At 45.0% G+C, this 27,895-nt stretch overlaps 8 protein-coding genes across 8 annotated transcripts; 5 read left to right on the plus strand and 3 right to left on the minus strand.

Annotated features, from left to right (window-relative positions):
• Window positions 1-229: 229 nt before the first annotated feature.
• PAAG_03461 (hypothetical protein) lies at window positions 230-3,124 on the plus strand (the record flags this gene model as incomplete). The annotated part of the gene is made up of 5 exons (XM_015844976.1): window positions 230-512; window positions 604-1,330; window positions 1,465-1,960; window positions 2,074-2,439; window positions 2,735-3,124. 5 exons carry the CDS (start codon window positions 230-232, stop codon window positions 3,122-3,124), a joined length of 2,262 nt encoding a protein of 753 aa, XP_015701950.1.
• A 3,945-nt stretch (window positions 3,125-7,069) lies between these two features.
• Window positions 7,070-10,490, minus strand: PAAG_03463 (hypothetical protein; the record flags this gene model as incomplete). The annotated part of the gene is made up of 17 exons (XM_015844977.1): window positions 7,070-7,268; window positions 7,335-7,380; window positions 7,444-7,484; window positions 7,519-7,573; window positions 7,629-7,750; window positions 7,820-8,018; window positions 8,069-8,284; window positions 8,332-8,508; window positions 8,574-8,754; window positions 8,829-9,025; window positions 9,087-9,233; window positions 9,368-9,566; window positions 9,635-9,731; window positions 9,820-9,874; window positions 10,013-10,058; window positions 10,131-10,307; window positions 10,371-10,490. The coding sequence occupies 17 exons, from the start codon at window positions 10,488-10,490 to the stop codon at window positions 7,070-7,072; spliced, it is 2,274 nt and encodes a 757-aa protein (XP_015701951.1).
• A 510-nt stretch (window positions 10,491-11,000) lies between these two features.
• On the plus strand, window positions 11,001-12,880 carry PAAG_03464 (bleomycin hydrolase; the record flags this gene model as incomplete). Its single annotated transcript, XM_002794873.2, has 5 exons — window positions 11,001-11,151; window positions 11,251-11,339; window positions 11,417-11,818; window positions 11,883-12,350; window positions 12,443-12,880. The coding sequence occupies 5 exons, from the start codon at window positions 11,001-11,003 to the stop codon at window positions 12,878-12,880; spliced, it is 1,548 nt and encodes a 515-aa protein (XP_002794919.1).
• Window positions 12,881-14,091: 1,211 nt separating this feature from the next.
• Window positions 14,092-16,155, plus strand: PAAG_03465 (phosphoglycerate mutase family protein; the record flags this gene model as incomplete). Its single annotated transcript, XM_002794874.1, has 2 exons — window positions 14,092-14,126; window positions 14,229-16,155. The coding sequence occupies 2 exons, from the start codon at window positions 14,092-14,094 to the stop codon at window positions 16,153-16,155; spliced, it is 1,962 nt and encodes a 653-aa protein (XP_002794920.1).
• Window positions 16,156-17,207: 1,052 nt separating this feature from the next.
• On the plus strand, window positions 17,208-19,529 carry PAAG_03466 (5'-nucleotidase; the record flags this gene model as incomplete). The annotated part of the gene is made up of 4 exons (XM_002794875.1): window positions 17,208-17,311; window positions 17,392-17,602; window positions 17,702-17,892; window positions 18,014-19,529. The coding sequence occupies 4 exons, from the start codon at window positions 17,208-17,210 to the stop codon at window positions 19,527-19,529; spliced, it is 2,022 nt and encodes a 673-aa protein (XP_002794921.1).
• A 3,115-nt stretch (window positions 19,530-22,644) lies between these two features.
• PAAG_03468 (hypothetical protein) lies at window positions 22,645-23,844 on the plus strand (the record flags this gene model as incomplete). The annotated part of the gene is made up of 1 exon (XM_002794877.2): window positions 22,645-23,844. One exon carries the CDS (start codon window positions 22,645-22,647, stop codon window positions 23,842-23,844), a length of 1,200 nt encoding a protein of 399 aa, XP_002794923.1.
• Window positions 23,845-24,082: 238 nt separating this feature from the next.
• Window positions 24,083-24,463, minus strand: PAAG_03469 (hypothetical protein; the record flags this gene model as incomplete). The annotated part of the gene is made up of 3 exons (XM_015844978.1): window positions 24,083-24,175; window positions 24,288-24,365; window positions 24,425-24,463. The coding sequence occupies 3 exons, from the start codon at window positions 24,461-24,463 to the stop codon at window positions 24,083-24,085; spliced, it is 210 nt and encodes a 69-aa protein (XP_015701952.1).
• A 2,286-nt stretch (window positions 24,464-26,749) lies between these two features.
• PAAG_03470 (hypothetical protein) lies at window positions 26,750-27,797 on the minus strand (the record flags this gene model as incomplete). Its single annotated transcript, XM_015844979.1, has 3 exons — window positions 26,750-27,295; window positions 27,376-27,431; window positions 27,533-27,797. 3 exons carry the CDS (start codon window positions 27,795-27,797, stop codon window positions 26,750-26,752), a joined length of 867 nt encoding a protein of 288 aa, XP_015701953.1.
• Between the last annotated feature and the right edge of the window lie 98 nt (window positions 27,798-27,895).

Genomic DNA, 27,895 nt, shown 5'->3' on the forward strand with positions numbered 1-27,895 from the left:
CCCTTCATTCCTTTCGAGAAGATCCAGTGGTTAAGCTTCTCTTCAACCCTACACCTTCGTTTCACCCATCGCTATACTTCTCAGCGCTCTAAGCGCCTATCCTCTCATTCCTTTACAGTATTAGTTATAGTGCTTCTCACGCTTCCTTTTGACACTTATATCCCTTCACATCTAGTGTCCTCACAGTTTCTAACCACTCTAGGAGAGGTTGCCCGTTAAACCTATAACAATGGGTCCGAAACGTAACCCCACCAACGCCTCAACCCTCTATGAACAATCATCAAGTTCAACTTCAGAAAGAGATGCCGAAGCACCTCATACACCAACTGAAGAGGAAATTCAGGCAGTTGAACATGAACGAGAACGCTTAGAGAAATACAAAAAACTCCTTGATCTACAACAACAAATCAACACCCTTCGCGCAGAAATCCAAGCATCTGAGAGTAAACAGCGTGAAACAGAGCCAACTGATCACACTATTAGCGCTAACCTTGCCTTCTGCGGACATTCAGGTAACAATCCCACGTGCGCACCGACTCGAAATCTCTCAAATGAGTTTAAAATAAAAAACCTCAAGGAACTAGAAGATTTTATCTCTTCAAGCCTCGCTTTCTACGCCTACCAAAACCAATACTTTGAGAACAATGATGAACGCAAAATCCTTGAAGCAGCCACGCATTTCAATGCCAAACTTCAACAAAATTGGCAACAATAACTACACCAACCTGAAGACGCCTATTACCTGGAATGAATTCTATAACTGGATTCATGCTAACATTATCAATCCTGACAACGGACACCTGGACTACGAGTTGAAATATCAAGAACTAAAGCAATCTGAGGGTCAAACTCTACATGGCTTTGTATCTACTCTTCAGTCGGTTGAAGGGTATCTCCGCGAGAAGTATAGTGATTATCATCGAAAGATACATCTATTTAATAAGATCCTACCCTCTCTTCGTGCAGAGTTTGAGAGATATGCAGTCAAGCTGAACGACCTCTCCTATGACGCTTTCATCACGAAACTGGGCATTGTGGAAAGCAACATCCTGAAAACTACCATATCATCAAGCGCAACTATGCAAAAAAAGAGTGCTAGTCGCGGAAACAATTCACGTGGTGTCGCGCCAACAGCACCTCAAAATAACAGCCGAAAACGCAAAGAGCGCTCCGACACCTGGTGTGATGTCCATCAGAGCACCACACACTCCAATGCAGACTGCAAGGCCCAGAAGAACAAGTCCTTCAGGAACAACTCCTCAACCTCAAAGTTTCCTCCTAAACCCTCTTTCAAACCAAACCCTAAGGAGATAAAAAAAAGGAATAAGAAGTGTCATCCATGCTCCAATGACAACTCTTAATAAGTCAGCAATCATTAAGTCTATTCTCTCTTCTTCCCGTCCGAATCTCTACACCTGCTGGAGACACGCCGATTCTCGCTCTTATATAGATTCCGAAGTTCAGACGAGTTTTATTGGTGAATTCTGGGCCAAATCACGTGATTTACAACCTTCAGAGCGCCCTCCACTCACAATTGAATGATTTCGACGGCCACCAAACGCGCTCATTTGGAACTATCAAACTGGCAGGAGAAGTCTCGGATAACAAAGGATCTACTGTCAGAGAATCTCATTCATTTCATATTGTTAAACTTTCAGACTATGACATGATATTAGAATTTCCCTGGCTCAAACAACTCAACCCCCTTATTGATTGGAAGGATGGAGAATTCTATTTACATAAAAAATTAAGCAATCAAAAGATAAACCTGTCAGCGGCAGATGCTGCTAATGAATTACTCACTGGCGTTTCTGGCTACGTACTTACAATAGTACCCTCCTCGACTTCACCGGCTTCCGGTCCTTTTGCCGGAACCTCCGGGCTTCATGCTGGAGGTCCTCAAGTCTCCGTACCAGCCTCCGGGCGTGCCCCCGAAGCTTCCACGCTATTAGGGTACAGCGTACTCTCAAATACAGCTTCCATCGATGATCTGCTCGCCCTGTAACGCGTTCGCACTGCCGAATGCGAATTGACTCTGTCGGCTCCGTCACTTCGGACCGATCCTAATCCCAGCCATCCCCCGGATCCTTTGAAACCTCAACTGCTGATGATAATCTGGTGATCCGCCTGGCACTTAGCAAGTCGGAGCTTGCTAGGGAACAAGAGAAACGAAGAGCTCTAGAACTAGAGATTCAACTAGAACCCCTTCGCGCAGCGGCCCGTACTGCCGCTGCTGCCAATCCCCCAATGGCCCCACCAGTTAGGGCCTGGAATGTTGAATTTGGTGCTGCATTTGAACATGTCCTTTTCGACCTGGATAGTGATGTCGGCAGGGCAATTGCTCAATTCAAAAGGGACACAAAGAGCATTAATAAACCAAATATGCTATCTGGCACTGCCAACTACTTGACCTGGAAGTCCTCAATAAAGTCTAGACTAGTGGATGCCCAGTGCTGTCCTAATAGAGAAGGACACCCTTTTGGGAAGCAAAGAACCGATGGGCCTACACCTTCTTGTCCAGCTCCCTTAGTTCCTCTGTCAAATCTCATATTATAAAGACTGATGAGATTCACATTGCCTACTCCCTTTGGCATGCAATTGAGGAGGAATATTCAATTCCAAAGACACAGCTTTAATGAGAAGCTTATCTGGCCTTTGTGGCACTTGCCAACTTAAGGACAGATGATATACACCTTTCTTTGACAAATTATGTACAACTCTTCATGATTTGAAGACACTCGAAGCCTTTCCATCTGAGGACTTGATATTTCATATCTTTTACTCAGCCCTACCCACCACTTGGCGGAACTATGTTCAGAAGAAGATTGAGAAGGTTCAGACCTCTAAATCTACAGCTGTAATACTGGATGTGATTCCAATCATGGAAGAAATTCGATCTCGAGTTGGCCCTTCAAAGAATAAGAAAAAGGATGCACCTCCTTCTACTCAGGTCAATGCTGCCAATCCGTCCCATTCCAACGCCCGGCCTGGTGCCTACCATGGCCGTGATCACGGGGACCGACCTACTTGTCCTGAATGCAAAACCTCTCATCATGGAATCTGCTGGCTAGCCCACCCGGACAAAGCCCTGAGGAGTGACAGAAGAATAACGCCAATAGCATAAAGGATTTCAACAAGAAAAAGAATAGAGATAAGGATAAGGACAACAGTTGGGGCAAGACAGCTGACAATCCTGCTGTCAAGCCTTCTGTCACAGACAGATAGATGATGACAATTCCTTTCAAACTGCGAGTCTTGCAGAGATCATAACAATCCCTGCATGCTTTGTGGATCCTCGTACCAATAACTTCACTATATGGGATAGTGGCGCTGGATGCCACATTGCCCATGACAGGGCCCAATTCACAGCAATTCATTCAATATATGGCCCCGCGGTTCAAGTTGCCAACAAGGCTATACTCAAGGTTCAGGGAATTGGCCCTGCTTCTATCATGCCACAAGAATGAGGTGGATATTCTTACTGGAAGCAAAGGATGAAGCCTTAAAATACATCCGGATATTCAACCAATTCATTAAGAACCTTCTTGGACGTGGAGTTGCGATAATTCACTCAGACCGAGGAGAATTAAGTTCCAAAGTTGCTTCTCACTATATGCTTAGTGAAGGCATTAAATGGGAGCCTACCCCCTCTCATACTCCCCAACACAAGATAGTGTTTCGGAACGCTCTGTGGGCCTAATTATTGAAAAAGCCCGATCTCTACTAATAGATTCTTCTGCCCCTGATAAGATGTGGGGTGAAGCAGTCATCGCATCTACAGAGCTTTTAAATCTTATGCCCACTTCTACTACTCTTTATAACGGCTCTGAGAACCCGGTTCCGAAGCCAACTACCCCGTACGAAGCCTGGCTTGGGGCGTTACCGTCAACCTGTGGCATACGTCGCTGGAGCTGTAAGGCTTACTTAAAGATAGTGCCCAAACCTGTCAATAAGATGGCATCCTGCTCCCAGGAGCTAATATTTGTAGGCTATGATAGCTTTACCACCAACTATCGATTAGTCGATCCCTTCAATGGTCGATTATATATCTCTAAAGATGTTGTCTTCAAAGAGGATCTTCGTCTGGCAGATCTTTCTGCCTCTACTACTGGAATCACTAAGTCCTTACCTGCTGCTGCCCGTCAGGCTGCTACAGCTTCAGTCATTCCCAGGATATACCTTTGGGGCGGACAGCTCCGGCCCTCTATTGAATCTGACGGCTTTGGCTCCTCTACTGGGGGTCTGTTCCTATCTAACTGTCCCATATTTCTGGATCCAACTAATAACTGGTGGATTGACTACGAACTTCCAACCAGGATTCCAACCTTTGTGGCCCAGAATACACCTGAGGCCACAGAAAATCTAGTCAGTGATGATGACTCCGTTATCATCACTCTGAACCCTAAGACTCCCTCTGAGAATCCACGTTCAGGGGGGGGGGCAAATTGGCAACAGTATCCCTACTCTTTGATCTAAATCCTTCGAACATGCTGGTCCCTCGCAACCTCTCACAGGCCCGGGCCTCGCCCGAATGGAAGTGGTATCATCATGCCTGCCCAGAGGAGTTTAACCGCTTAAAACAGATTGGGGCCTGGCGGCTGGTTGAACGCACCCCTGGCATGCCTGTTATCTCTGGCCAGTGGGTATTTTTAGAAGGTTAATAATGCGGGCCAAATCATCCGTTATAAGGCCCGTTGGGTAGTCTGGCAACTTTCAACAGAAGTGTGTCAACTTCTCCAAGACCTACACCCCGGTGGTATCTGTGCTACCACCTCCCGAGCCCTAATGGCTATATCGTCATCCTATGGCTGGCATATTCTACAGATAGACATGGTCACGGCATTCATGAATGCCCAGCTGCCACAGGATGAACGTGTCTATATGTCCCAGCCTACGGGGTTTAGAGAAGGTCGAGGATACTTGGTCTGTGAGTTAATGCAAGGACCCTATCGCCTCAAACAAGCAGCCCAATTATGGTATGAAGAGCTGAAAAAAAAAAGCTCACTTCTTCAGGCTTCCATGTCAGTCCCTATGATGCTTGTTTCTTTATCCATAACTCACTGGAAGTATATATTACTGCCTATGTGGATGATATTCGACTTTACGGGCCGAATATTGGAGATTTGAATTGGGCTAGGTCTGAGATTGCAGCCCGTTTTGAGATTAAGAATGCAGAGGATTCTAACCGATACTTGGGTATGATGATAGAAAGGGACTTCAATTATCTCACTATTTCTCAGCCTCTTTTTGTTAAGAATCTGCTAGAAGAATTCTCTATGGAGGACTGTCATCCAACCTCCACTCCAATGGAGGAGGATATTGATTTTTGGGGAGATGATAAAGAACCGGTAACATACACTAGGGAATTCACACTACGGGCCTCCCAATCTGGCATTGGATCCCTACAATACATAGCTGCTAATATACGCCCTGATGTTAGCTTTGCTGCAGGATTCCTTGGGCGTTTCAGCTCCCATCTGACATCGAAGAATTGAGTCCGACTGCCTTTAAACGTGCCCTTCGCTACCTCCAGGTCACTCATGACATAGGTGTCACCTACTATAGGGGCTCTGATATAGAGCCCATGGCCTATGCTGATGCCGATTGGGCAGGCAGAAACCCAGGATTCCGATCCATTACTGGCTATATCATCTACATGGCCGGTGGCCCTGTTGCCTGGAGAAGCTGTAAGCAAACCGGCATCTCTAGGTCTTCTACAGAGGCCGAATATATCTCATCCTCAGAGGCTGCCTACGAGCTTGTCCACCTCCGAGAACTCCTTGCAGATGCCGGATCCCTCCCATCCCGGCTTAATTGAACTAGACACTCCTGAAGGGCCGTCCCACTCCCAGCTAACCCTCTCACGTCCACTATCCATGCTGACAACAAGTCTGCAATAGAGCTCTCTTCTAGTGAGGCTATACCACGCCGTTCAAAGCATATAGAGGTTGGTTCGCTTCCACTCCCTTCGGGACCTTGTTCGCAAGAAGGAGATCATCTTACACTACGTGCCATCTGCAGAGAATGTGGCAGACAGCCTCACCAAGCCATTGGGGGCTACTAAGTTCACTCATCGGAAGGGGCTTACAAAATTGAGGTGTCGGACCCTTCGGTCACGTGATTTGTTTCCACCATATATAGTAATTCAAGCTTTCCACTCTGTCAGATAGCTACCGTTCAGAGGGTCAGTGATTCATTCTCAATATATATCAGAGTTATTAGAAACGTATACAAACCTCTATCTATTCATAGATTCCTCTTCAGTTCTTAAGGCATAAGCTCATCTGCTTTCTTATCTAGTCAAGCCTACCCATTCAGCTTACCATCACCCAAACTACGTGACGGCACTGTTGACTCCCCGTCTCGGCCTCGTCTTCTTACACACTCATGGAGTAAAATCTGAGTCATTCCTTGCAGGAACTCTGACTAAATTGAAAAGCCTCATTTATCCGCATCTAGCAGGTGCTTTGTAAGAACTTCCTCTTCAAGGACTGTCAATCTATGACTATTGACGCGTGTTTCCGCACGTGGTTGATACTGTAACGCCGATCATGAAGAGTTTCTTTAGACACATCAAAGACCTTAGCAGCTGCTGCTATTGACTGAAAATGTTTCTTTTCATAGATGAGATGACCATTTCAATTCGATTTCTGGAGATAAAGACGTTTCTTTAATGTAACGTAAGAAAAGGACACGTTGAACAATATTGAGATAGAAAGATCTGATAGTTGCGGAGAAGTGAGCGGTTTTCGTTCCCCCCGCCTCCGGTCAGAATGTAGAAGAGTCGACTTCGCTAAAAGGCTTGGCCCACCTCACCACGTGACCCGACCCCATCCTAGCCAGGTCCGACCTCCCACAATACATTGTAAATCACTTCCCAACCACTTAATCCTTACGCCAGCAAAACTATTCTAAAGAAACCTCTTTTTATCACTAATTTAAGCCCGTTTCTATGTGTTTTCACAGCAAAATGGAATCTCTTAAGAAGAATGTGAGTAATATTCAAAAGAACTAAAAAAAAATGGCGTGCAAACTCTGCAATCAACCAAGCTTGCCATTCTGGCATATTTTATTCTGTCTGTAGTTTTCTTCTTTTCTCTATTAACTCTAGCTCTTTCTCGTCATTGGCTAGTTTTTTCGCTCTTAGCTCTTCTTTCATCTTTTGAAGCTCCAACCACTGTCTCTTTATATCAATTTGACTTTGTTGCAGATCCCAGTCTTGACCTAGAAGATTGGCAGAGGCAACACGATGAAGACTGGGTGATGATCTACAAGCACCTGTTAGTCACATGTCAGGCACTTTCCAAGTGCTTGTTTATTAATTGAGAACATACTGGATACTCTCTGCCCGTTCTGAGCTGCCGCGTCGTGAGGATGCTACTGAACTAATCACAAGTCAGCTACTTATCAAATACTTGCCAACTGCTTGGTAAGATCTCTGACCTTGCTCGTCCACCTGGTGTTCTTCGACGGGTTTGAGAAAACTGTTTTGGTGTCGATGATCTAGATATATCATACAAAATATCATCAAAGTCACTAGCCTGCTCAGTTCGCTTGCGTTTTTTAAGTATTTCTAAATATCAGTTAGCAACCACTTGTCAAGCAACTGAACAGCGTCTATCAATCACCTTCTCGTGTAATATGCTGTTGATAATGTGCTTGCATATTATCATCACGGTATTCATGATGGATACCGTGGGTCTGGCGGGCCTTGTGCTGCATAATATCAAGCTTATCCAATTTTCGGACACTAAACAACATAATTGGTTTTTAACCAAGCGTCAGCCAGTTGCCAAGTGCTTATAAAGTGGTCACATACCATAAAACAGCTGGAAGCAGTGCCTGTGCTTTGTCAAAAGCATATGACTTATTATGAATCTGCTCAGCAGCATTGATATGATTTCTCACAGAATCATAAATGGAATGAGGTATTAAACTACAGAATTTATTCAACCCTGCAGCAATAACCATTCTTTTTTTATGTTTGGCCCAATTCTGGATCTTTTTTGATTCATTTGCTGATTATTACTTAGCAAGTACTCTCATCAAACAGTTCTAGACCACTTACCAATCAATAGATCACAAAGCTCCATATACTGCTCCTTTGACTTGCAGTTTAAGAGACTTGTCATTCTGTTATAAACAGAGATATGTTGATTTTCTGATTTAACCAGATTTGAAATACTTCTAAAGAAGTGAACATGGCAGAATATGACTATATTCTTTAGTTGCCAGGAAAAATGATGTTTTTGAGGATCCAGCTCAGCTAGATATCTAGCAAGACCTGTAGATAGTTAGCAGATGCTTATCAAGCAGTTGCCAAATACTTACCAGCCATTTGTTTATTACACATATCAATTATCAAAGCTCGAAGCCCCACTCCTTGAATATAATGAAAGGTAACTTGCTTTCCAGTCAATCTTTGAACAATATCAAAGACACGTTTAAACAAGTGATAATATCCCTCTGGACTTTTCTGTTCAGTAAAAACACGGCAGAGTGTAACAACTATTTCTCAAGTGGTTAGCAGGCAGTAGGCAGGCAGTGTGTAAATGCTTGAGAGATGTATATACTTTTTTCATGAAGTGGAAGATATGTTGCAAAGACCACTTCATTCATTTGTGAGAATTTCAGATGCTTATATGACATATCAATCTCAACAGATGATAATGTAAGAAGAAGCTCTGCTTGCTCCTTGTACATACAAACTATCATTAAGCCCTCTTCATCATGATAGAGTTCCTGGATATACTCCTAAAGTCATAATCAGTTAATTTCAACCTGCAACTACTTGTAAAACATTTTCCAAGTGCTTTCCAGATGCTTACCTTCAGTTTAGGGTTGCGTTCTAATTCAAACCGTACACCATTATACTCTTGTCCAGCGGAATAAGCAAGTAATTGCTGCTTTTTTATAATAGCACGAAAACGATCCATATTTGTAAAGCTTTGGTGGATTTCAGGCAGGGTTGGACTATTATATTGATGGCAGAATGCTTCCAGGGCTGGACTTTTAAGAAAAGTTGCTAGAGTAGTTCGCAGTCAGTTATCAAGCATTTGCCACGCACTTTGAAAGTGGTCACTTACAAAGAGTCATATTTGACTCTCTTATTTCCTTAATAAGATGGACAATTCGTTTCATAATTGTTGCAGGAGGTTTGTTAGGAGGAGGTGGAGGATGTTTATGCTGTCCATGAGATATAAATAACATATATGGACAGTTTGTCAGGTTAACTGGAATCATTATATGAAAAACTACCTCACATGATAGTTTTACTATTGTTCCAGGACCATTTGGATGATCATAACCTACCAAGCAGTTGATAAGCATTTGCCAAGCACCCATGGAGCACATAGTGATTACTTACCACACACTTTACGATGGCTCTGCATCTGCTCCATTACTCCACATTTCTCAGTAGGATGAAGCAAACCACTCTCAAATATCTCCTCTAAAAAAGAGATATTTAATTGAGTATGACCTTGAGTATTTCGGTAGAAGTGGGCCGAGGGATTTTGAGAGGCATTTATACAGATTACAAAAGGTGTATGATAACCTGTAATGTCCTATGTGAAAAGTTAACAACCCCTTGCTAAGCAGCTGACAACCAGCCAGAAAGTACTTGGTATCATACAGGTTGCTGATGGCGCCGAAATATTGGTTGACAAGTTGAAGATGCTTCGAAACATGCTTTTCCCATGGTGAAAAGATGTTTAATTGACCGAGCAAAACTATATTCATATTTATTAGACTGCATTTCTTGGAAGGCATTTGTCAAGCAATTGACATGACAAGCACTTGCAAGAATAGAAATAATACTTCAAGGCATTCCGCTTTGTGATATCCTCCTCCACCTGTTGAATCCCTTGTCGAGCTTGTAGTATAGTATTCCAAAGGTCTTCAGTAACCTCTGTGTGATGATTATATTTCAAATCATCATGCAAATACTCACAGACTTTCAAGCCAGTACATTTATATTTGTACTTCTTCACAGTAGTTTGAAGAAAACTACAGAAGATTTGCTTTGGAGGATGCAGTTGACTCTTGCAGTATTGAATCTATTATAATCAGCTTTCAATCACCTCTCAAGCAGTCTGCCACCAGTTCAAAAATACTTCAAATTTACTTACATCATTCATCATCATCTTGACTTCTTCTGCCGTCAAATCCCCAGTTTGAACTACATAGGTATATCCTTTTTCATGTGTTTTCGGATATTCTAGCAGATCATGTGTGTATTCAATACACAAGGATCGAATAGGATTGGATGTAGCGTTTGTTAGACAGATAAGATCTTCAATATTGATCTAAGCAAGTTGAACATCAGTTGTCAAGCATCCCCAAAGCACTTCTGCACTTCTAGTACCTACAACTTCAGGAGCTATCCTGGTTTCACCACCAACCTCAAAGACAGATTCTTTGTCATTGTCATCATTCATAAAATCATTCAGGTCATCATCAAACACCTGAGACTCGAGAACTGCAGACATTTGAAGCGCTTTAAAAGTAGTTGACAAATACTGGCAAGAATAGAAGAGATTGGGATCAATGATTATGAAGAGAAATTATTATGGTAATGTTTTTACCACCCGACCTCTCTTTATACGTGCCCGTCCTTCAATTTGAGTGTGTGGTCACGTGGAGGGGTCGTCCAAGTCTTTTCGCGAGGTCGACCAATCTGTATGCTCCGTTCGGTGGTGGTAGTTGATTACGTAACTAAATATAGTTAACTAGTTAACTAGTAAACAACTAAAAGTTAGTTAGATCTGGATGACATAAGCCAACCCTAGCGGAGAAGCCGCAACGTTGCGAGAAAAACAACCTCAACATCTGAAATCATCTACGGAGTCCATCAACATACGGCAAGATTCCCCTTGAGCTCGCTGATCATCTGCCGTTGAATGCACCTGCATATGTATTTTGTCATTTGTTGAAGTTCACCCTTTGAATTTCCAACAAATGTAATGGTCCGAAGATAGATTAGATAACAGATTATCGCGATGGGTGCGGGCCAGTCCAAAGAGGTCGCTGCGGCAGCGGTTGAACAGGAGAAACGGGAGATTGAGGAGCGGATGTTGGGGGTGAGGGTGGCCGTGAAGGGCTGGGTGGAACCGCTCGATGAGGGCTATGTGTGTGTCGCAGAGGAGCTACGTGAGTATATATCCATTGTTTTATCATATCAAGCTGGCTCTCCGGCTGCTCCATTTATGCAGATAATGGATGGCTAGCTCATTATCTTTATGAATATAGCTCCGGCATACTCTCCACCGAGACGGAATATTTCTCTATCGATATCAGACGCGAAGCAGTGGGAGAAAAAGTTACTTGCGGATTCTAAGGTATTTTGAAGATACTTTTTTTGTACATGGATGCAGATTATTGATGGTTATATTGATTAATATTGCGGATAACATAGAACCGTCTCGCTTTATCCGCGCTGTCCGCCAATTCCCCAACGACCGTCATAGCAAACCACGCTGCTGAAATAGCAGATACCCAGGTCTTCAATATCAAGATACCGCTCGAGGGTGCACCAATCACAAACCAGCGATCATCGGGCCGCTGTTGGCTGTTCGCGATGACAAACGTGTTCCGCGTAGCTCTTATGAAATTGTATAATGTGAAGAACTTCGAGCTGAGTCAAGCGTATCCGTTCTTCTGGGATAAAATAGAGAAGGCAAATTGGTTCTTGGAACAGGTTATTGACACGGCTGAGAAGGAGTTAGATAGTAGGCTAGTTCAGAGCCTGATGTCGGGCCCGGTGTCAGATGGTGGTCAATGGGATATGGCTGCGAATTTGGTAAGGAAGTATGGACTGGTAAGTCATTGGAATCCCTTCGACACTGGGCATTTTTATGAGAATATTAATTTGATACTTCCAGGTCCCACACGGATTGTATCCGGACACATATAATGCAAAAAACACCTCGTTCATGGACAAGTTAGTTACCACCAAGCTGCGCGAGGACGCTATAATCTTGCGTCAGATGGCAACGAGCGATGACCCAGCTGTCCGGGCATCCATCAGTGACGCGAAGAACAAGTTTCTACAGGAGATTCACTCTATCCTGACGATTCTGCTTGGCCCTCCGCCATCCCCCAGAGAGAAATTCAATTGGGAGTACTACGATTCAGAGGGAAAATTCCATAAACTGTCAATGACTCCATTAGAATTTGCGAATAGCCTTTCGAGCCGTGAGGGTGTGAGGGCATGTCAGGGAACGGACGTGAATGAGCTTTTCAGTCTGGTGAATGACCCAAGAAACGACTACAAACAGCTTCTTACTGTGGACCGATTGGGGAATGTCGTTGGCGGCCAGCCGATTACTTATGTTAATGTTGATATGGATGTAAGTCTACTTTTCATACCTTTTATACCTTTATTCCCTTTTTTTTGATCCGTGGCCCGTGTGTGTTCAGAGGTGCTTACGCGTGACTGTAGACAATGAAACAAAGCGTAATTGCCATGCTGAAAGCCGGAATCCCTGTATTCTTCGGCAGTGACGTTGGGAAATACTCCAACTCAACTTCTGGGATTATGGACACCTCCTTATACGACTACGCTCTCGGCTTCAACGTCAACCTGGGCATGAGTAAAGCCGATCGACTGCAAATGGGAGAATCATCTATGACTCACGCCATGGTCCTGACTGCTGTTCACATTGGGGACGACGGGAAACCCGTGCGCTGGCGTGTAGAGAATTCATGGGGTGAGACTAGTGGCGACAAGGGCTGGTTCGTCATGACCGATAAGTGGATGGATGAGTTTGTGTATCAAGCTGTAGTTGATCCGCGGTTAGTTAGTCGGGATATCAGGGAGGTTTTGAAGCAGAAGCCGAAGAAGCTGCCGCTGTGGGATCCTATGGGGGCGTTAGCTTGATTGAGTGTTGACTGCGCAACCAAGCGCGTGCGTGCTGGATACTTATTACGGGGGTTGTTTTCGGTGTTGAAATTTTTAATATTTATGATACTGATGTGATTGATGGGCGTCAATTAATCTTTGAAGTCCCATGTTACCGGAGGGAGTTTACGTTTTCTGGTGAGTGGAAGTGTTGTCAGAGACTCAGAGGCAAAGTTGATATGTAGATCAATGCTTTGACTTGGACTCGTGGGTTAGTTGGGCAGGGATCAATCTGCAAGCGACGCGCTATTAGAGTGTCATACATTCACCGCTGGTTAACTATATAGCTATGATACATCTCTGGCAATGTCATGGTAGATTACAATCAGAGAGCAGTAGATTCGCCGCTTCTACATATATCCTGAATAGACTACTAAAAATAATAATACCATGGAATTTAATTCAGACGTTGCAGTGTGGAAGTATATCCGTAGGAAGATTACTTGTGCTATACGCTATATATATATGTACCTACCAAGCATTTCACGGCCAGCGGGGATTGGCCTTTGGTCACCTGACTAGCAACCGCCCAGCTGACTCATCGTTTCCGGTGAATCACAACGTCATTCCCTAACTAGTGTCTCCTATTTAAAACGTGTCGACATATTGCAACGTCAAAACCAAACCCTACGCACCATCCACTAACTTATTGAGCTACACCCGAAGTTCCCAACACGGTCTGACCATCTTTCCGAGCCCGAAGAAAGAGAAACCCTGCTGCTACTGCTAGCGATATCTAAGTAGCACCACCACTGGCGGAGTTCTCTAATCAGCGCGGGGCCTGGATACAACCTCCGTTTTAGTACATACATGCCCAGGTAGCGAACTACCTGAGTGCCTAGCTGCCTACCTAAAGTATCTAGGTCCATACATTTCAAAGTGGAGTATTTCAATTCAATTCACCTTCCTGTGTGTGTGTATCCCGTCAGCACTCCATATTCCGCCTCGCAGCGGCGCACAAGGTAGCTGCGAGCTTCATGTTACCGAGCCGAGTCACGATGAGAAAGGGATCCTGATTCCTCCAAAGACAATGAGTTGGTTCGGCTCGGAGCATATCCGTACCTCTACCCTGCTGGTCCAATATTCGCAGTTCCTCTCCAGCGTCGTAACCTATATCAGCCTCTGTGGCATCCACCGAAAGAAGCCTTGGTTTTAAAACGTGGAGCTGGAGAGGTATCCCTGCAGTAACAATGGGGAAGCCTCCAGCTGTCGTTATTATTGCTAGGTCTGTTAACACCCATATTTATGTCAATAACCACCAGATATCTGCTATTGCCCTCCTAACATTTTGATGCATGACCTCCCTTTTTCTCTGACTGAGCTCTAGGCACGGAGCCCGATTGGATGCGGTGGACAACAAATGGCATTTAACATCCCCTACACCTTACGATCCTCCTTTGACTTACGGTGGTTGGAACCAAGCTCGGGCCCTCGGAATCCGGATTGGGAACATTTTACGAGCCAGACAGGATCCTAGTCGTTCATCGTCTAACTCCAACAAAAATAGCAGAGGGAAAGTCAACGCAGAGGCGGCTAGTGACGGCAGGCGTAGCCCATCAAACACACCTAGGCCGTCCCGAAAGCAGAATGTCATTTTCCATACTTCACCTTTCCTCCGCTGCGTGCAAACAGCTATTGGGGTGGGTGCAGGAATGCGTCAAAGCAAGGGTTACTCCCCCTGCCGCAGTGTTCCCGATACCGCTAAACCCCACTCATTACGTCCAGGTTCCCCTACCACACGAGATAGCGGCACCCACTACATTTCAACCATTTCGGAACCGATCGATAGCCCTTCTCCGTCTTGCAAAGCTGCCGAACCTTCTGACATAACAGTCCAGAAATACAAGCTTCGACTCGATGCGTTTCTTGGAGAATGGCTCTCTCCAGACTACTTCGAGCACATTGCACCTCCTCCCAGCTCTGTAATGATGATTGCTAGCGCCAAATCGGAACTCCTCCGCCGTGGAGAGCCTGTTGAAGCTGGGATCGAGGCTGACGGGAAGTCAATGTTTGGGCACTTTCCCGGCGGCTGGAGTAACCCCTTTACTAGAAGCACATCCAGGGATTACAACGATGATGGTGATAATGGAAAAGAAGATGATGGAGTTTTCAAAGGCATGGCATCCATGGGCTACGCGCTCGCACAGAGGAACTGCACAGGCAGCGTTAATAATGGAGTAAATGAGATGAACAAACCGGGGGGGCCTGGAATTTCCAAATTTAGAACAGATCTTCCTGTGGGCTATTCAGGATACATTCCCCCAATTGCCGTCTATGCTGTCTCACCATCGGATCCGATTCCGTCAGGTTACGTATCTCACGCTCGTGATTCCTGCATTGACGTAGATTACCAGTGGGACAGCATGCGCGAACCTCAGAACTGGGGCAAGGGGGGTGAATACGGTGAGGAATGGAGCTCGATGCACTGTAGATTCCGCAACGGTCTTCAGCACATGATCGACTGGTATAGATCTAACGACCCGGGGATAGGTGGGGCTTCAACTACTTCGCTTATTGAGGATGATAATGACGATGACATTGAGACTGTCTTGATTTTAATAACACATGGAGCTGGCTGTAACGCTCTTATCGGTGCACTAACAGGACAGCCAGTTCTCCTTGATGTTGGTATGGCTTCGCTAACGATGGCAGAGAGGAAATCTGATACCACAGATTCATCTTGGGAAGAAACCCCTGCTTCCGCCGTCGTGCTACATCGGCCTCCGAACTCCGGGGCAACAGAGTTGGCGGATGAATACAACATGAAACTAATTTCGTCAACTGAGCATCTCCGTACAGAGGCAAACTCCTCCCACGTCTCTCACACATCCTCAGCAAGAATCCTCCCAACCCCAATCTCTTCCTATCGTCATCGTTTCAGTCCGACCTCTGCTTTCACCAGCTCGCAGGAGAGCTTTAGCCTCGGAGAGTCAATGGGCCGAAAACCAAGCAATTCAAGGATATTAGCCCCAAACTACTCTGGCGGGACTTCGGCAAACAGGCCACCATCGGGCCTTTGGGGTTCCGTCCAAATTTCGGGCAACAATTCAGAATCTGTTGATGATCTGGTTCCCAACTTTGAGGACCCAAAACCTGGTTCAGCAGACAGCAGTGGTCCAAAGGAGACGGATTATCAGCCACCACACCTCCCCGCGAGATCGCGATCACAACGTGGTCTGTGGGGTTGCACCTCGCTGCAGGAGCGTGAACCGTTCAGCAAGCGGCGCTGGACTATGAGTGAGAGCAATCCTTAAGTTGGATTATTTTTCATTTTTAATTTTATATAGATTTCCTTCTTTTATAAGGCGAATAAACCCCATCTCAACTTATCTTCCTTTCCTTGGATTTATTTTGGCATTGCGAACTTCTACTTGGGCTAATTTTACCTATTTTACTTGTGAATCCGCGTTTCGGGTTTGAAATAATATCAAGAACTACAAAGGTCCATTATTCCGATTTTCCTTTACATTGACTGACCTCCAATTTTTTTTTTTTTTTTTTTTTTTTTTTAATTCTTTTTTTCTTTTCTTTTCTTTTCTTTTTGTAACTCTTCTGTTCCCCTTCCTTTCCCCTTTGGTACCAACTTCAAGCAGATGTTATATTATATTATTCCATGGGCCGTTTGCCATTTTCCTTTAACGGGACTTTTTTTAATTTTCTTTTTCTTTGACCGATGGGAGTTTGTTATCCACCTGGTCCTGGTTATGAAGTTTCTGGCGCGTCTTTGGACATTATCAGGGTAGTAAATGATCCGGTAACTATATGTTTGCAACATAATCTGGCCATGAGGCAAAGATAACTGTTAGGGGTGAGATTCTGCCAGAAATCAAATCAAGCCTGACAGTAAATGGCACTGAAGTTCTACGAACTTTCAATTGTTTGAAGAGTTCAGGAATCGACAGGGCACCTACAAGTAGATGTGAAAATATGAATTCTCAAAGTTATACTTTCATGAACGAGTGAATAAAACCCGAATTTTCGGCTTCCCTGGAGTGGCATTAGCCCAAATATATAATCTCAGGCCCCCTTAAAACGTTGTCTATCTATGTACTCCAGAGTAGAAACTGTATGTCTAGTAGTTAGTTATTACCGAACAGCCATTTCAACAGCCATTCAGCAGGGTGACAGCCTTACTGTCTAAACTTGAAACCGACTGACGTGTTGTAAATATAACAAGGTTCGTCCGCAGTTACAGATAGCAATACTAGGTAGTTACCACGCAAAACTCGATATTCTCCCCGGAAGAATTATATACACATGGGTAGTTAATAGATAGACAAATAAAGATATCACTGCAATACACACCATGGAGCCTACTGAGGAGGCCGGGCTCTCCACCACCTACGACTGTGGACGAATTGGCCCACCAGATCTCCGCCTACTGCATTACAACGATGTCTACCACGTCGAGTGAGAGCAATTCCCCCCAGTCAACAAGCTATTTGGCTGTAACATAAGGAACTAACCAGCTACCGTCTCACTTAAATTAGGGCTGGCTCGGCAGACCCCGTCGGCGGTGTTTCCCGTTTCCAAACCCTCGTCAACTACTACCGCCATCACCCTAGATTTGCCAACCAGCCGCCGCTGTTGGCATTCTTCTCGGGCGATGCTTTCAATCCCAGTCTCGAAAGCTCCGTCACGAAGGGCCGCCATATGGTGCCGTTCCTTAACCAGATTGGCACGGATGTTGCGTGTGTCGGGGTGAGAAACATGAGCCTATTTAACCGCCCTTTAACCTGGGGGCTAGGAAGATAGTAGCTACGGGATACAAAGAACTAATGTCATATATTCGTTCAACAGAACCACGATCTGGATTTTGGCATCGATCAATTCCGGCACCTGAGAAGCCAGTGCAAGTTTCCATGGCTGCTGGCTAATGTCCTGGACCCCGCTTTGGGTGAAAGGGTGCCGTTGGCCAACTGTGCGGAGACACACATGTTGGAGTCTAACGGAGTCAAGATTGGGGTTATTGGATTTGGGGAGAGGGAATGGTAAGGGACATATTACATTGATGATAATTACTATTGTTTGCTCTTTTCTCTTTCTTTCTCTTATTCACCTGCTTTTGAGCACAGGCATTGTCCATTGATATATGTAATAATAACTATCCAGGCTCGATACCGTTAACGTTCTTCCACCCGTCGTGTACAAATCCGCGACCGCAACAGCAAATGAACTAGTCCCCGTCCTACGTGAGCAGGGTGCTGAACTTATTGTGGCCGTGACCCATCAGCGAGAACCGAATGATAACAAGTTGGCTCAAAACACCCCACCTGGTCTCATTGATATCGTTCTAGGAGGTCACGACCACTTCTATGAACACAGTGTTATTAATTCTACGCATGTGCTCCGCTCCGGCACGGACTTTAAGCAGCTAAGCTACATTGAAGCATGGCGAAAGACGGATGGCAGTGGCTGGGATTACTCAATCACGCGCCGTGATGTCGTTCGAACAATTCCCGAAGATCCGGCAACGGTCGAGCTGGTAGCGAAACTGACCTCAGCGCTGAAATCGAAGCTGCAGAAGCCCATTGGTTATACTGCTAATCCACTCGACGCGCGGTTTACGACGGTACGGAGGAATGAATCAAATATCGGTAATTTTGTATGTGATCTGATGCGCTGTCATCATAGTGCGGATTGCTCAATCATGGCTTCGGGAACTATTCGCGGAGATCAGATATACCCCCCAGGAGCTATCAGAGTGAAGGATATCCTCAATTGCTTTCCCTTTGAGGATCCGGTCGTTGTCCTGCGGATTAAAGGTCGGGCACTGAGGGCTGCTTTGGAAAATGGCGTCTCTCAACTACCCGCTTTAGAGGGTCGTTTCCCACAGGTGTCAAACATCCAGTATGGATATTCTGTTTCAGCACCGCCGGGATCCCGTATTGCCTTCGTCAAAGTGGGCGGTGAGGATGTCGAAGACGAGAAACTCTATAAAGTCGCTACGAGGGGCTACATGTCGAGAGGTAAAGATGGATATACGTCACTTCTTGTGCAGTCTGAGGGTGGAGAGGCTGAGGAGATTGTGTCCGAGGAGATGGGTATGCTGATCAGCACGATGCTGCGGCAGTACTTCCTTAGTTTGAAAGTTCTAGGAAAATGGCACCGATTAAGTCCAAGTATGCATCGACATTGGGATGCAGTGAATGAGCGCTGGCATGGACATGGCTGGATGGAGGCTACCTCCCCTTTGGCTTCTCCTGATGAGCAACCCAGCAAGTCAATTCTCGATTCCAGTTTCCACTACGTGAGCCCCAATCCACGACACAAGCGCCAATATGACAAAGAAAACGAACCGACAAAAACCGGGCTAGATGGCAACGACTGCGATAGCTGGGGTAGCAGCGAGAGCGTCATGGATTCCGAATCGGACTCGGAGCCCGAGCTACTCACCCGGCCACGCAACTATGTAACCACTACAGCTCGCTCAGCTGAGGACGCAGATCACAGGGAGATACAGGCGCGGCACTTTGTGAGGAAATGGCGACAGAAGGTCGGTCTTGATGCCGATAGAGTACAGTTGGCTGATCATAGTGGGAACGAGTTCTCACCAACCTGGACGCGAGCGATTGCTCCAGTAGTGGAGGGGAGGATTGTTCAAATTGACAAGGTGGCTGATCAGTGAGGCTTGACAATCAATCGTTTTCGATGCGGAGCAGCTCCTGGCGCCAGAAACCCCTAGGAAAGCGTTGGATAAGATATCCCAAGAGAATAATGAAAACTAGGGGGAAGAAAGGAACGAGTTTCCATGAATCATAAATGGTCCGGGAGGTATAACTTCTGGATATTGGTAAAGATAGGGCTCCCCAAATCCAAGGCTGGATGATGACTTTGGTAGGAAAATAAACAATATACCCGTAGATAACATAACTACCGAGTAACAGACCTGTTTCAACTTGAAGCAATGTCGGATAACTACCTAGGCAGTTAGTTATATCTACCAAACTTAATTTCGGCGGTCTGTGTGTTCCATTTCTCATAATCTATGTCAAATTCTCAAGTATTAAACCATCTTCAAGCTTCCTGCCTTCCATTCAGCGTCTGTGGCTTATACCACGTTCCCGCTCCCACTCCCAACTTATAAACTCTCTCCTTATTGGGCCCAACTTTTTATCTTCAGTGCCATTCGCAACGAACGAGTTTTACTCTTGGACAGCATTTTGGACATGTCCAGAATAATAATTAATATCCATCCATCTATATAGGTCCACCCCCCAACGAGCGACTCCATCAACAGCCATGTCACATGACCTAGTTAACTCAGGAGAGAGAGGGGAGGGGCGCATCGGCTCGTGCGCTAATAACTATATGAATATGGCATACCAAGTATGATTATGGTATGTACATATATGCGCCGTCTCTCAAAGCTCTTCCACTTCATCGCTGCGAAGCATGATAGATAAGCCTGTTTTGGAAAATCAAGAGTTATCTTCCTGCTGGTTCAATTTTGGTTGTTAACCCAATATTGCTGCTTCCTGACTAATATTCCCATCAATCCCTATATCTCTCTCTTTTGAATCTTGTCGGATTCATCCCCGCCGATAACTATGGAGCTAGGGAGAGATATACACCCCGGCCCAAGGAGACTTGAAATCGATGAAGTATAGACTCCTGAAAGGTTTAGTAAGTTATGTCCAAAAGGGGATCTGTAACTATCCATCCGCACAACAGCTGGTTAAGTGTTTGAACAGCTTTGTGTTAGGTTGGAAGGAAGTATTTAGCGAACGGGTTGCATAGACTGGGGTTGATTTCAGCCCAATACAAACCGCGATGGTGAATGTCAGATTTTTCGTCGACGATATAGAGGAAGATTGGATAGAATCAGAACAATACGACTTCATACATTTGTCGGTACATGATGGGATCTATAAAGGATTTGCCGCGATTAGTGCGGAAATTCTACAAGCAGAGTTTTCAGCTTGATAAATGCACGTTGCATGCAGGCGCTTACCTTCTGCATCTCTCTCCAAAAAGCCATCTAAAACCTGGCGGATGGGTAGATATCAAAGACCCTACAATAGCCACATATTCTGAAGACAACACCGTCATAACAAACCACAAAGTGTCCGAAAAATGCTCCAGACCCTCGCTGTTACCTCTGGAAGGATAGGTATAGATATGGATCCTGCACCATCGTGAAGGAAGTGGGTGGCAGACGCCGGCTTTAGGAATGTCGAGCAGCGCGTCCTCAAATTACCCATTGGTCCGGGGCCAAAGGATAAACGTTTGGAAAAGTTGCCGGGCCATTCATATTCCGCTCATGTAGTGCTTTTCATTCTCTAATGTGTTATACATGCTGTTATTTCGGAAACTTACCGGGTCAATGATGGCCGTTCATTACATTGAAGGGGTCGAGACATTCACTCTCATTCCATTTACAGAGATCTTGGGGTGGTCGACGGAAGAGGTCGAGCAACTGAATTCCCAAAGTTCAGGCAGCAGTGCAGACAAAACGGATACATGCAATACATAACTAGTGAGTAGCAAAACAGCAAAATTTGCTGTGCTATTTCCATTGCATCTTGTTTTGAAGGAGAGAACCACTGATATGGGCTTCCAGTTATGTTGTTTTGGGGTCAAAAGCCCGAAAACTAAGTTTGCGGGAATTCCTAAATGGAGACTGCCAGCTTGGGAGTGCCGTGCTGCATTTTTCGGAAACAGGAGCCACATTAAGGGAGTGTGGAAGAGTGCTGACATTCTGTCAATTGGGGCTGAGGTCCTCGAGGTATATTTAATAACGTCCTGACTTTGTATAGTTCTGCTTCACGTCTCCGGTAGTGACTCAGCAACGTATCAATCTCGACATAAAAGCTGCAGCCCAGCTCGCCACAACCCTGATTTTCGGTCGATGTCTCCTCATTTCCTTCAATTATCATGATATACATAGAATTGACATTCCGGGACATTGGCTAGAGGTAGTGTTCGCGGGCTTCAGAATTTCAATCCAAGCGTAGTGGAATAGCTTGGGGCCCTAGTAATATCTCCCAGTTGGACAATGTAACTCCCCATGGATGAGCTACGTAGAGATTCAAAGGGACAAACATGCTTTCAGCTCTGATCCACCAAGCGGCTCATCCTAGTGTCAGCCCCATATAGTTAACTAGTTGCCAAAAAACAAGTGAACGTAGTAGTTATTCGATTTGAAGCTTGTAAATTATTGAGACTGGAGTACGGAGTAAGCCCGTAGTTAGTATTCCTTTTGATACAGCTGTATCTTCTATCCGGAGTCGGAATAACTACTTCCGTTTTGGTGCAGCCTCCATTCATTACAACTAAATATTTCTATTCGCTTAACAAGCTGTTCATTTGTTCCAACCTGCGTGTGAGATTAGTTAGATACAGCAATACATTTGTTCGTTAGCTCTGTTTATTCGATCCTCTTCACTTTTGAGTACGAAGACGTGACAGGAGCAAATAACTGTCCACTTGAGGTCTCCGGGAAAACCCCCTTTGAGTGAAATGCTAACAATGTGTGCGATTCGACAATGCTCATTCAATTAATTTAATCAATGAAAAATGATGTTCAGTAGAGGATTTGACCACGTGATGTGATGTGATGTTGATCACGTGGAATGTTGTAAAACTTAATGGTAATAATCAAAAATCAAAAATCGAAAGGTAAAACAACGACTCCATGACACTTCTTTGGTACCTCTCACCTTGAAAGGATCATCCATTTCACTGTTTTGTTTGTGTTGCTAATAACTGGAAGTGGGTTATCCGCCTGCTATCGAACTACCATGGCCGTTGAAAAGGAGACGCAACCTACCCCGGCGCAGGTATCGTTCGCCAGCACGCTGGAATCTCTCACAGCCGTCATTTTCAACGCCCAGGAGTCTTTACCATCCTTCCAGCCGCATGATGATGTCTCAGAGGGTAATAGGTCAATACTACCGCCTCCTGATGGCATATCACTTTTCGATACGAAGAATGAAATATTTGTTTCATATCTGCAGAATCTAGTCTTTCTGATGCTTCTGCGGCTACGACATTTATGCAATGGATCCTCTGATATGCGAAACGGTGCTGGGACTGATGACGATGGACCTACCCACAAAAATGTTTTGAAACGAATGACGGAGCTTCGAATATATCTGGAGCGTGGTGTACGACCACTAGAAGGTCGCCTGAAATATCAGGTAGATAAGGTTCTCAAAGCAGCAGATGATGCGACAAGGAAACAACAAGCTACAACGTCCACGGGAAAACAATCAACCAAAGGAAGCAAAAAGGAAGGAAAGAGAAATTATGGAAGCGGAAGCGAGGACGGATCAGGAAACGAATCGGGCTATTATGAGGACAGCAGCAGAGAACATAGCGATATTGATGAATTGACATATCGACCTAACCTAGCAACATTCTCACGGGTAACCCAGGATAAATTTAAACCAAAATTAGTGGATAGCAAGGATACTGGTGATGGAATCTATCGTCCACCAAAGATAAAGCCTACAGCGCTCCCAACCACGACGGATAATCATGAGAAGAAACGCGGACGGCGCACCGCTAAATCTGCCGTTATTGACGAGTTTGTGACAGCTGAAATGTCCAGCGCGCCCATTGTAGAGCCTAGTATTGGCACAACGATAAGGGCTGGAGGAAGATCAGTGTGGTCCGAGAGGGAGAGGGCGCAGGAACTCGAACGAAGAGAGTATGAAGAGGGTAACTTTGTTCGCCTGCCTAAGGAAAGTAAGAAGGAACGGGCGAAGCGGGGAGACAATCGCCCAGGTGGTTATGGGGGAGAGGACTGGAGGAGCTTGGGAGAGGGCGCTGATAGGATCGGGAGACTTACCCGACGGGGTACAGGAGGTGGTTCCAGAAGTGCTCTGGAGAAAAGCCGTAAGAGACGTGCTACCGAAGATGGCCCACGCGGCGATGGAGTGAATGTAGGCGAGAGCTTCGAGAAACGCCGGAAGAAAATAGGAACATGGAAGCGGTAACCAACGGTTATGCGGTTGCATACCGAGGTATGCCGCTCAATTGCAATCATGGCATAAATATATATATTCTCCACCTCTGGACCAATCCAATAAAATTGGATTTTCATCCTCCCACCTAAGGCCACCCTCGCTCTAGGAAATTGCTTTCCACATCCGAGAATGCGGATGTGTGAATACCTTAATTTATACAGCCCAAAGCAACATGTTCTTGATCTTGAGATGACAACCACCATAGCTCTCATTCCTCCCGCTGTGCTTCAGGGTCAGCAGCGGTATGGCTAGATTGTGCATCTTCAAGAAACGAGACTATAACTTGTGAAGGAGTGTAGACCTGTAAGTATAATATGACATAACGGGGCCGTCCGTGGAGACAGAACACAAGGGCAAAAGTGTGGATATCAACTGAGCGAAGACACTGTATATGAATGAATCTGGGGAGCTACCGTGGGCGGTTCCTGTGGGTGGTGACAGAGGTAATACCCCAGGGTGAAGGAATATGTTTCGATCCGATTCAAGAGTCCCTGCAACATTTTAATGAATAGTTATGTTATCTCATAAAAGAGGTTGAGACAATACATACCTGTACCTGTACCTCTTTAATAATTGCAATATCCGACATCTAATTTTTTATATTTTTTTCTCCTGGTGATAAAGGAAGGTCATGGATGTATTCTGAACTCCTTTTTGGATTTCGATTTTTCACTCTTCTGAAGTCGATTGACTGATGTATCAATTCCTCTCTTCGTCACCATGTTATCACATTCTCGTTCTGTTTGTTTAACTTCTTTTCAAGCTTGATTAAAGGATAGTTATTTACCATTAACATCATTGCTACTCTGCTGCGTTTCGATTATTTCCCCTATATTGTTGGGAAACAACAGCGTTGTCGGCAAATAACCGAACTTCCATCGCGTTAATGCGAAACGCAGCCAATATAGAAGATATGTTAGACTGCATTTCTCCTCTGGTGCTGGACAACTTAACACAGGATAACACCTGGATTGAGCGACGTTAATTGATCACAGCGAGTCGATCACAAATGGTTTCTAATTTCTTGCTGTCAACTAGTTGGAGAAGAATAGAAGTATAGGATTCACTTATCCAGCATCCCACGTAGGGTTCCATTCCACCCCTTTCACAATTCCACGAGCTAATTAATACATGGAGCTATCAGGATACCTAAGCTACTGTAACATGTATGTTTGTGCTGCATGAAATGTAGTCTTCTTGGCTACAAGGGCTAACGAACGTGACATTCATGTTGTGAGTGATACGCGGAGTTAGATTAGATTATCGAATGCTACTTCAAACTGTGGGAAAGGGCAGATTGATGGAGCTGATGTTATTCCATTTTCTTCTTTTACTAGAGCAGTTCAAGATCCGTGAAAGTCGTATCGTGGAGGAGTTAGCTTTTCGGAGGTGTCCTTCAACATTATATCTGAATATGAGTGTGCTGTTGAACCGAAAGGGAAATCCTGTGAGATTCCTCAAGGCGAGTGAAAGGGAGCAACCCTTCTTTTCAAATAACGACCTTGGAGATAACAAATCCTCACTCCAGCCCCGTCTACAGTTCTTTTTATTTCCATTTCACTGAGCACGGATCATTCCAACCCCTCTTCCCCCACTCGATTGCTCTCATTCCTTATTCGCTATTCTCCATATGCAAAACATTTTATAGACATCGGAATAAGATATGGCACTTGATTGGCGGAGAGATCATCAATTCCCGGGTTGCTGAGCTGGAAGAGCCAATTGCCAGTGCAGTCCGGAGATCTGTTATATCAATCCCTCAGGCGGCGATACCATTAGGAAATTTTACATCGCAAGAGAGGATGGAAACGAATCGGCAAAATAGACACCTACCCATAAACGCTGCAGTGTGTGCCATATGGAATCTCAAGAGAGCCTGTTACTCCGGTACTTCGAGGGTGCGCGGAAGTGTCAGCAATCCCAGAATATATAGTAATTTCTCAGTTCATTCCGACGAGGGACGAGAGACATACAAGACAGAGTTGAAAGAATCACATTCGTCTTGTACGATAATGCCGTTAGCACCAGTTCGATTTACGCCAAAGAAATATAGTACCTAGATTGCTTTTCACTAGGGCATCGTATTTGGCAGCTTTATGATAAAGGGTAGTTCAGAAGTTCACTATGGTGCTAAATGTACGAGTGAAGTTCCGAGGATTAATCATTCCGTAGATTGAACAGAGAGGGAAATGATATCACAAGGATACTCCCCCATCTGCGCATCTATATTTTAGACTGAGGGTAAATCGGATAACACACCTCCCGTGTCGGCTGCCGTTTAATCGCCGCCGCATTGCAGGAGGTCACTGCTGCTAAAAACACAGCTATGATCGGCGCGGTAACTGTCAAAAAGCGTGTCTTGTTTTGGTGATACATGCCATAATTCTAAACCCTTTCAAATTACTGTTAACGAGCCAATATCAATATCAGCTTGAGAACGAAAATTTAGGTGGAGGATTTCAGCACGTAAAGAGTTGATCCTGACCCAATGTCTTCTTTGTTGGTGTACTTACATATCCCCGTTGTCATCGCGAGAGGCTTGGTTTGCTCTATCAGTGGTAAACCATGCAGAACAAACTGTGTAGAAGTAGCAATTAAACTGTGGTTCCAGTGGTATTAAGACTACTCTGTGAGGAAGATGTCTCGCCTTTCCCGTCAACCAGACGCATTGTTTGGGACAACATCAAAAGAGGTAAAAACTTTTCATTCAAATTCGATATCTCTGCGTATTTGCTCAACCCGGCCTTAGAGGTTTGCCGATAAACATCGACAAGCGAATGACAAACAAAACCCAGACGCATTAAGCGTTTGCTAATAAACAATATGTAGGTTTCCTGAAAGCCGTCCTTCATAAAGCAAAGGATTCCAATTCTCCTTACCAAACTAACGACGCGCCACATATGACAATCGACGACACTATCCAGGCCACTCCACCTGACGTAGCTATCAAACTCACGCCGCCACCCGTCGAAGGAAATACCGTTGAAGTTGATCGAGACCCCGTCCCTTTAAGAGTAACTGGAGGGGTTGCGATCCCTGACACAACTGTGGCAGGAGTCGTTGTTGCTGGTATGACAGAACCGCTGATTGTTATCGCAGCAATTGTCGAAGCCGGAATGGTACTAGGCCCCCGCCCGGTACCGGGAATGATGGTTGTGATGTATGTGGCTTCATCTCCCAGCTCACTGCCTGGAATAGCACTGCCCACGCCTTTACTGGTCCAGGCCAAGGGAAGCTGCATTGTGCGGGTATTAGGTTTAGAGGATTCATCACCATCGTAGATATTGCCCTTTTCACCGTTTGAACGCGTGTAATCACCCGAGACCAAATCCACGATACCGTTCGAGGAAGTGTTGTAAATCCCGGTCAAAATACTGCCATAGGACCCATCAACAAAGTAGAAGTTCGTGGTAAATTTATCCTGGTACGGTCAGGGATATTATTCCTAGTTGACGGAAGTTTTCCTGTTATCTTTAAATGCAGAGTATATACAGTACATACCCAGCAGAAAGAGGTCTTGTAACTTTTGAGAAGCCGACACTCCATTCCAGACTTGCCTATAGGACATTAGAACATGGTTTTTCCTTTCCGTTTCCTTTTCTTGTTTCAATATTGTCATAGTTTTCGGTTAGATTTAGAACATTGAAAAGTGACATACAGCAAAGATCAGGCAACCCATCTCGTGGCACCGGATGTTCGCGATTAATTATTCCCTTTTTCCATGGATTTTGATCAACCGACTCAACCACACCAATGAAAAGGCCACGCATGTCCGGACCGATTGATGGGGGAAACGATGGAACGGCGCCCTCAGCAGCACATATTTCATACTCTGAGGCACAGTATTGACGGGGAAATACTTCTGAAGCTGACGAACTCCAAACGGCGCTTGCCAGTGGAATAAGAAGTAGAAACTGGCGCATTTTGCCGTCGTGTTGGCTTTCTGGTATTCAAATATTCAAGATGTGTGAAATAGAAAAAGAACCAGATAGTTTGATGCTGTACTTTAGATGGTGATGCC

The sequence above is a fragment of the Paracoccidioides lutzii genome (assembly GCF_000150705.2).
Source record: "Paracoccidioides lutzii Pb01 unplaced genomic scaffold supercont2.7, whole genome shotgun sequence".
NCBI lineage: Eukaryota > Fungi > Ascomycota > Eurotiomycetes > Onygenales > Ajellomycetaceae > Paracoccidioides > Paracoccidioides lutzii.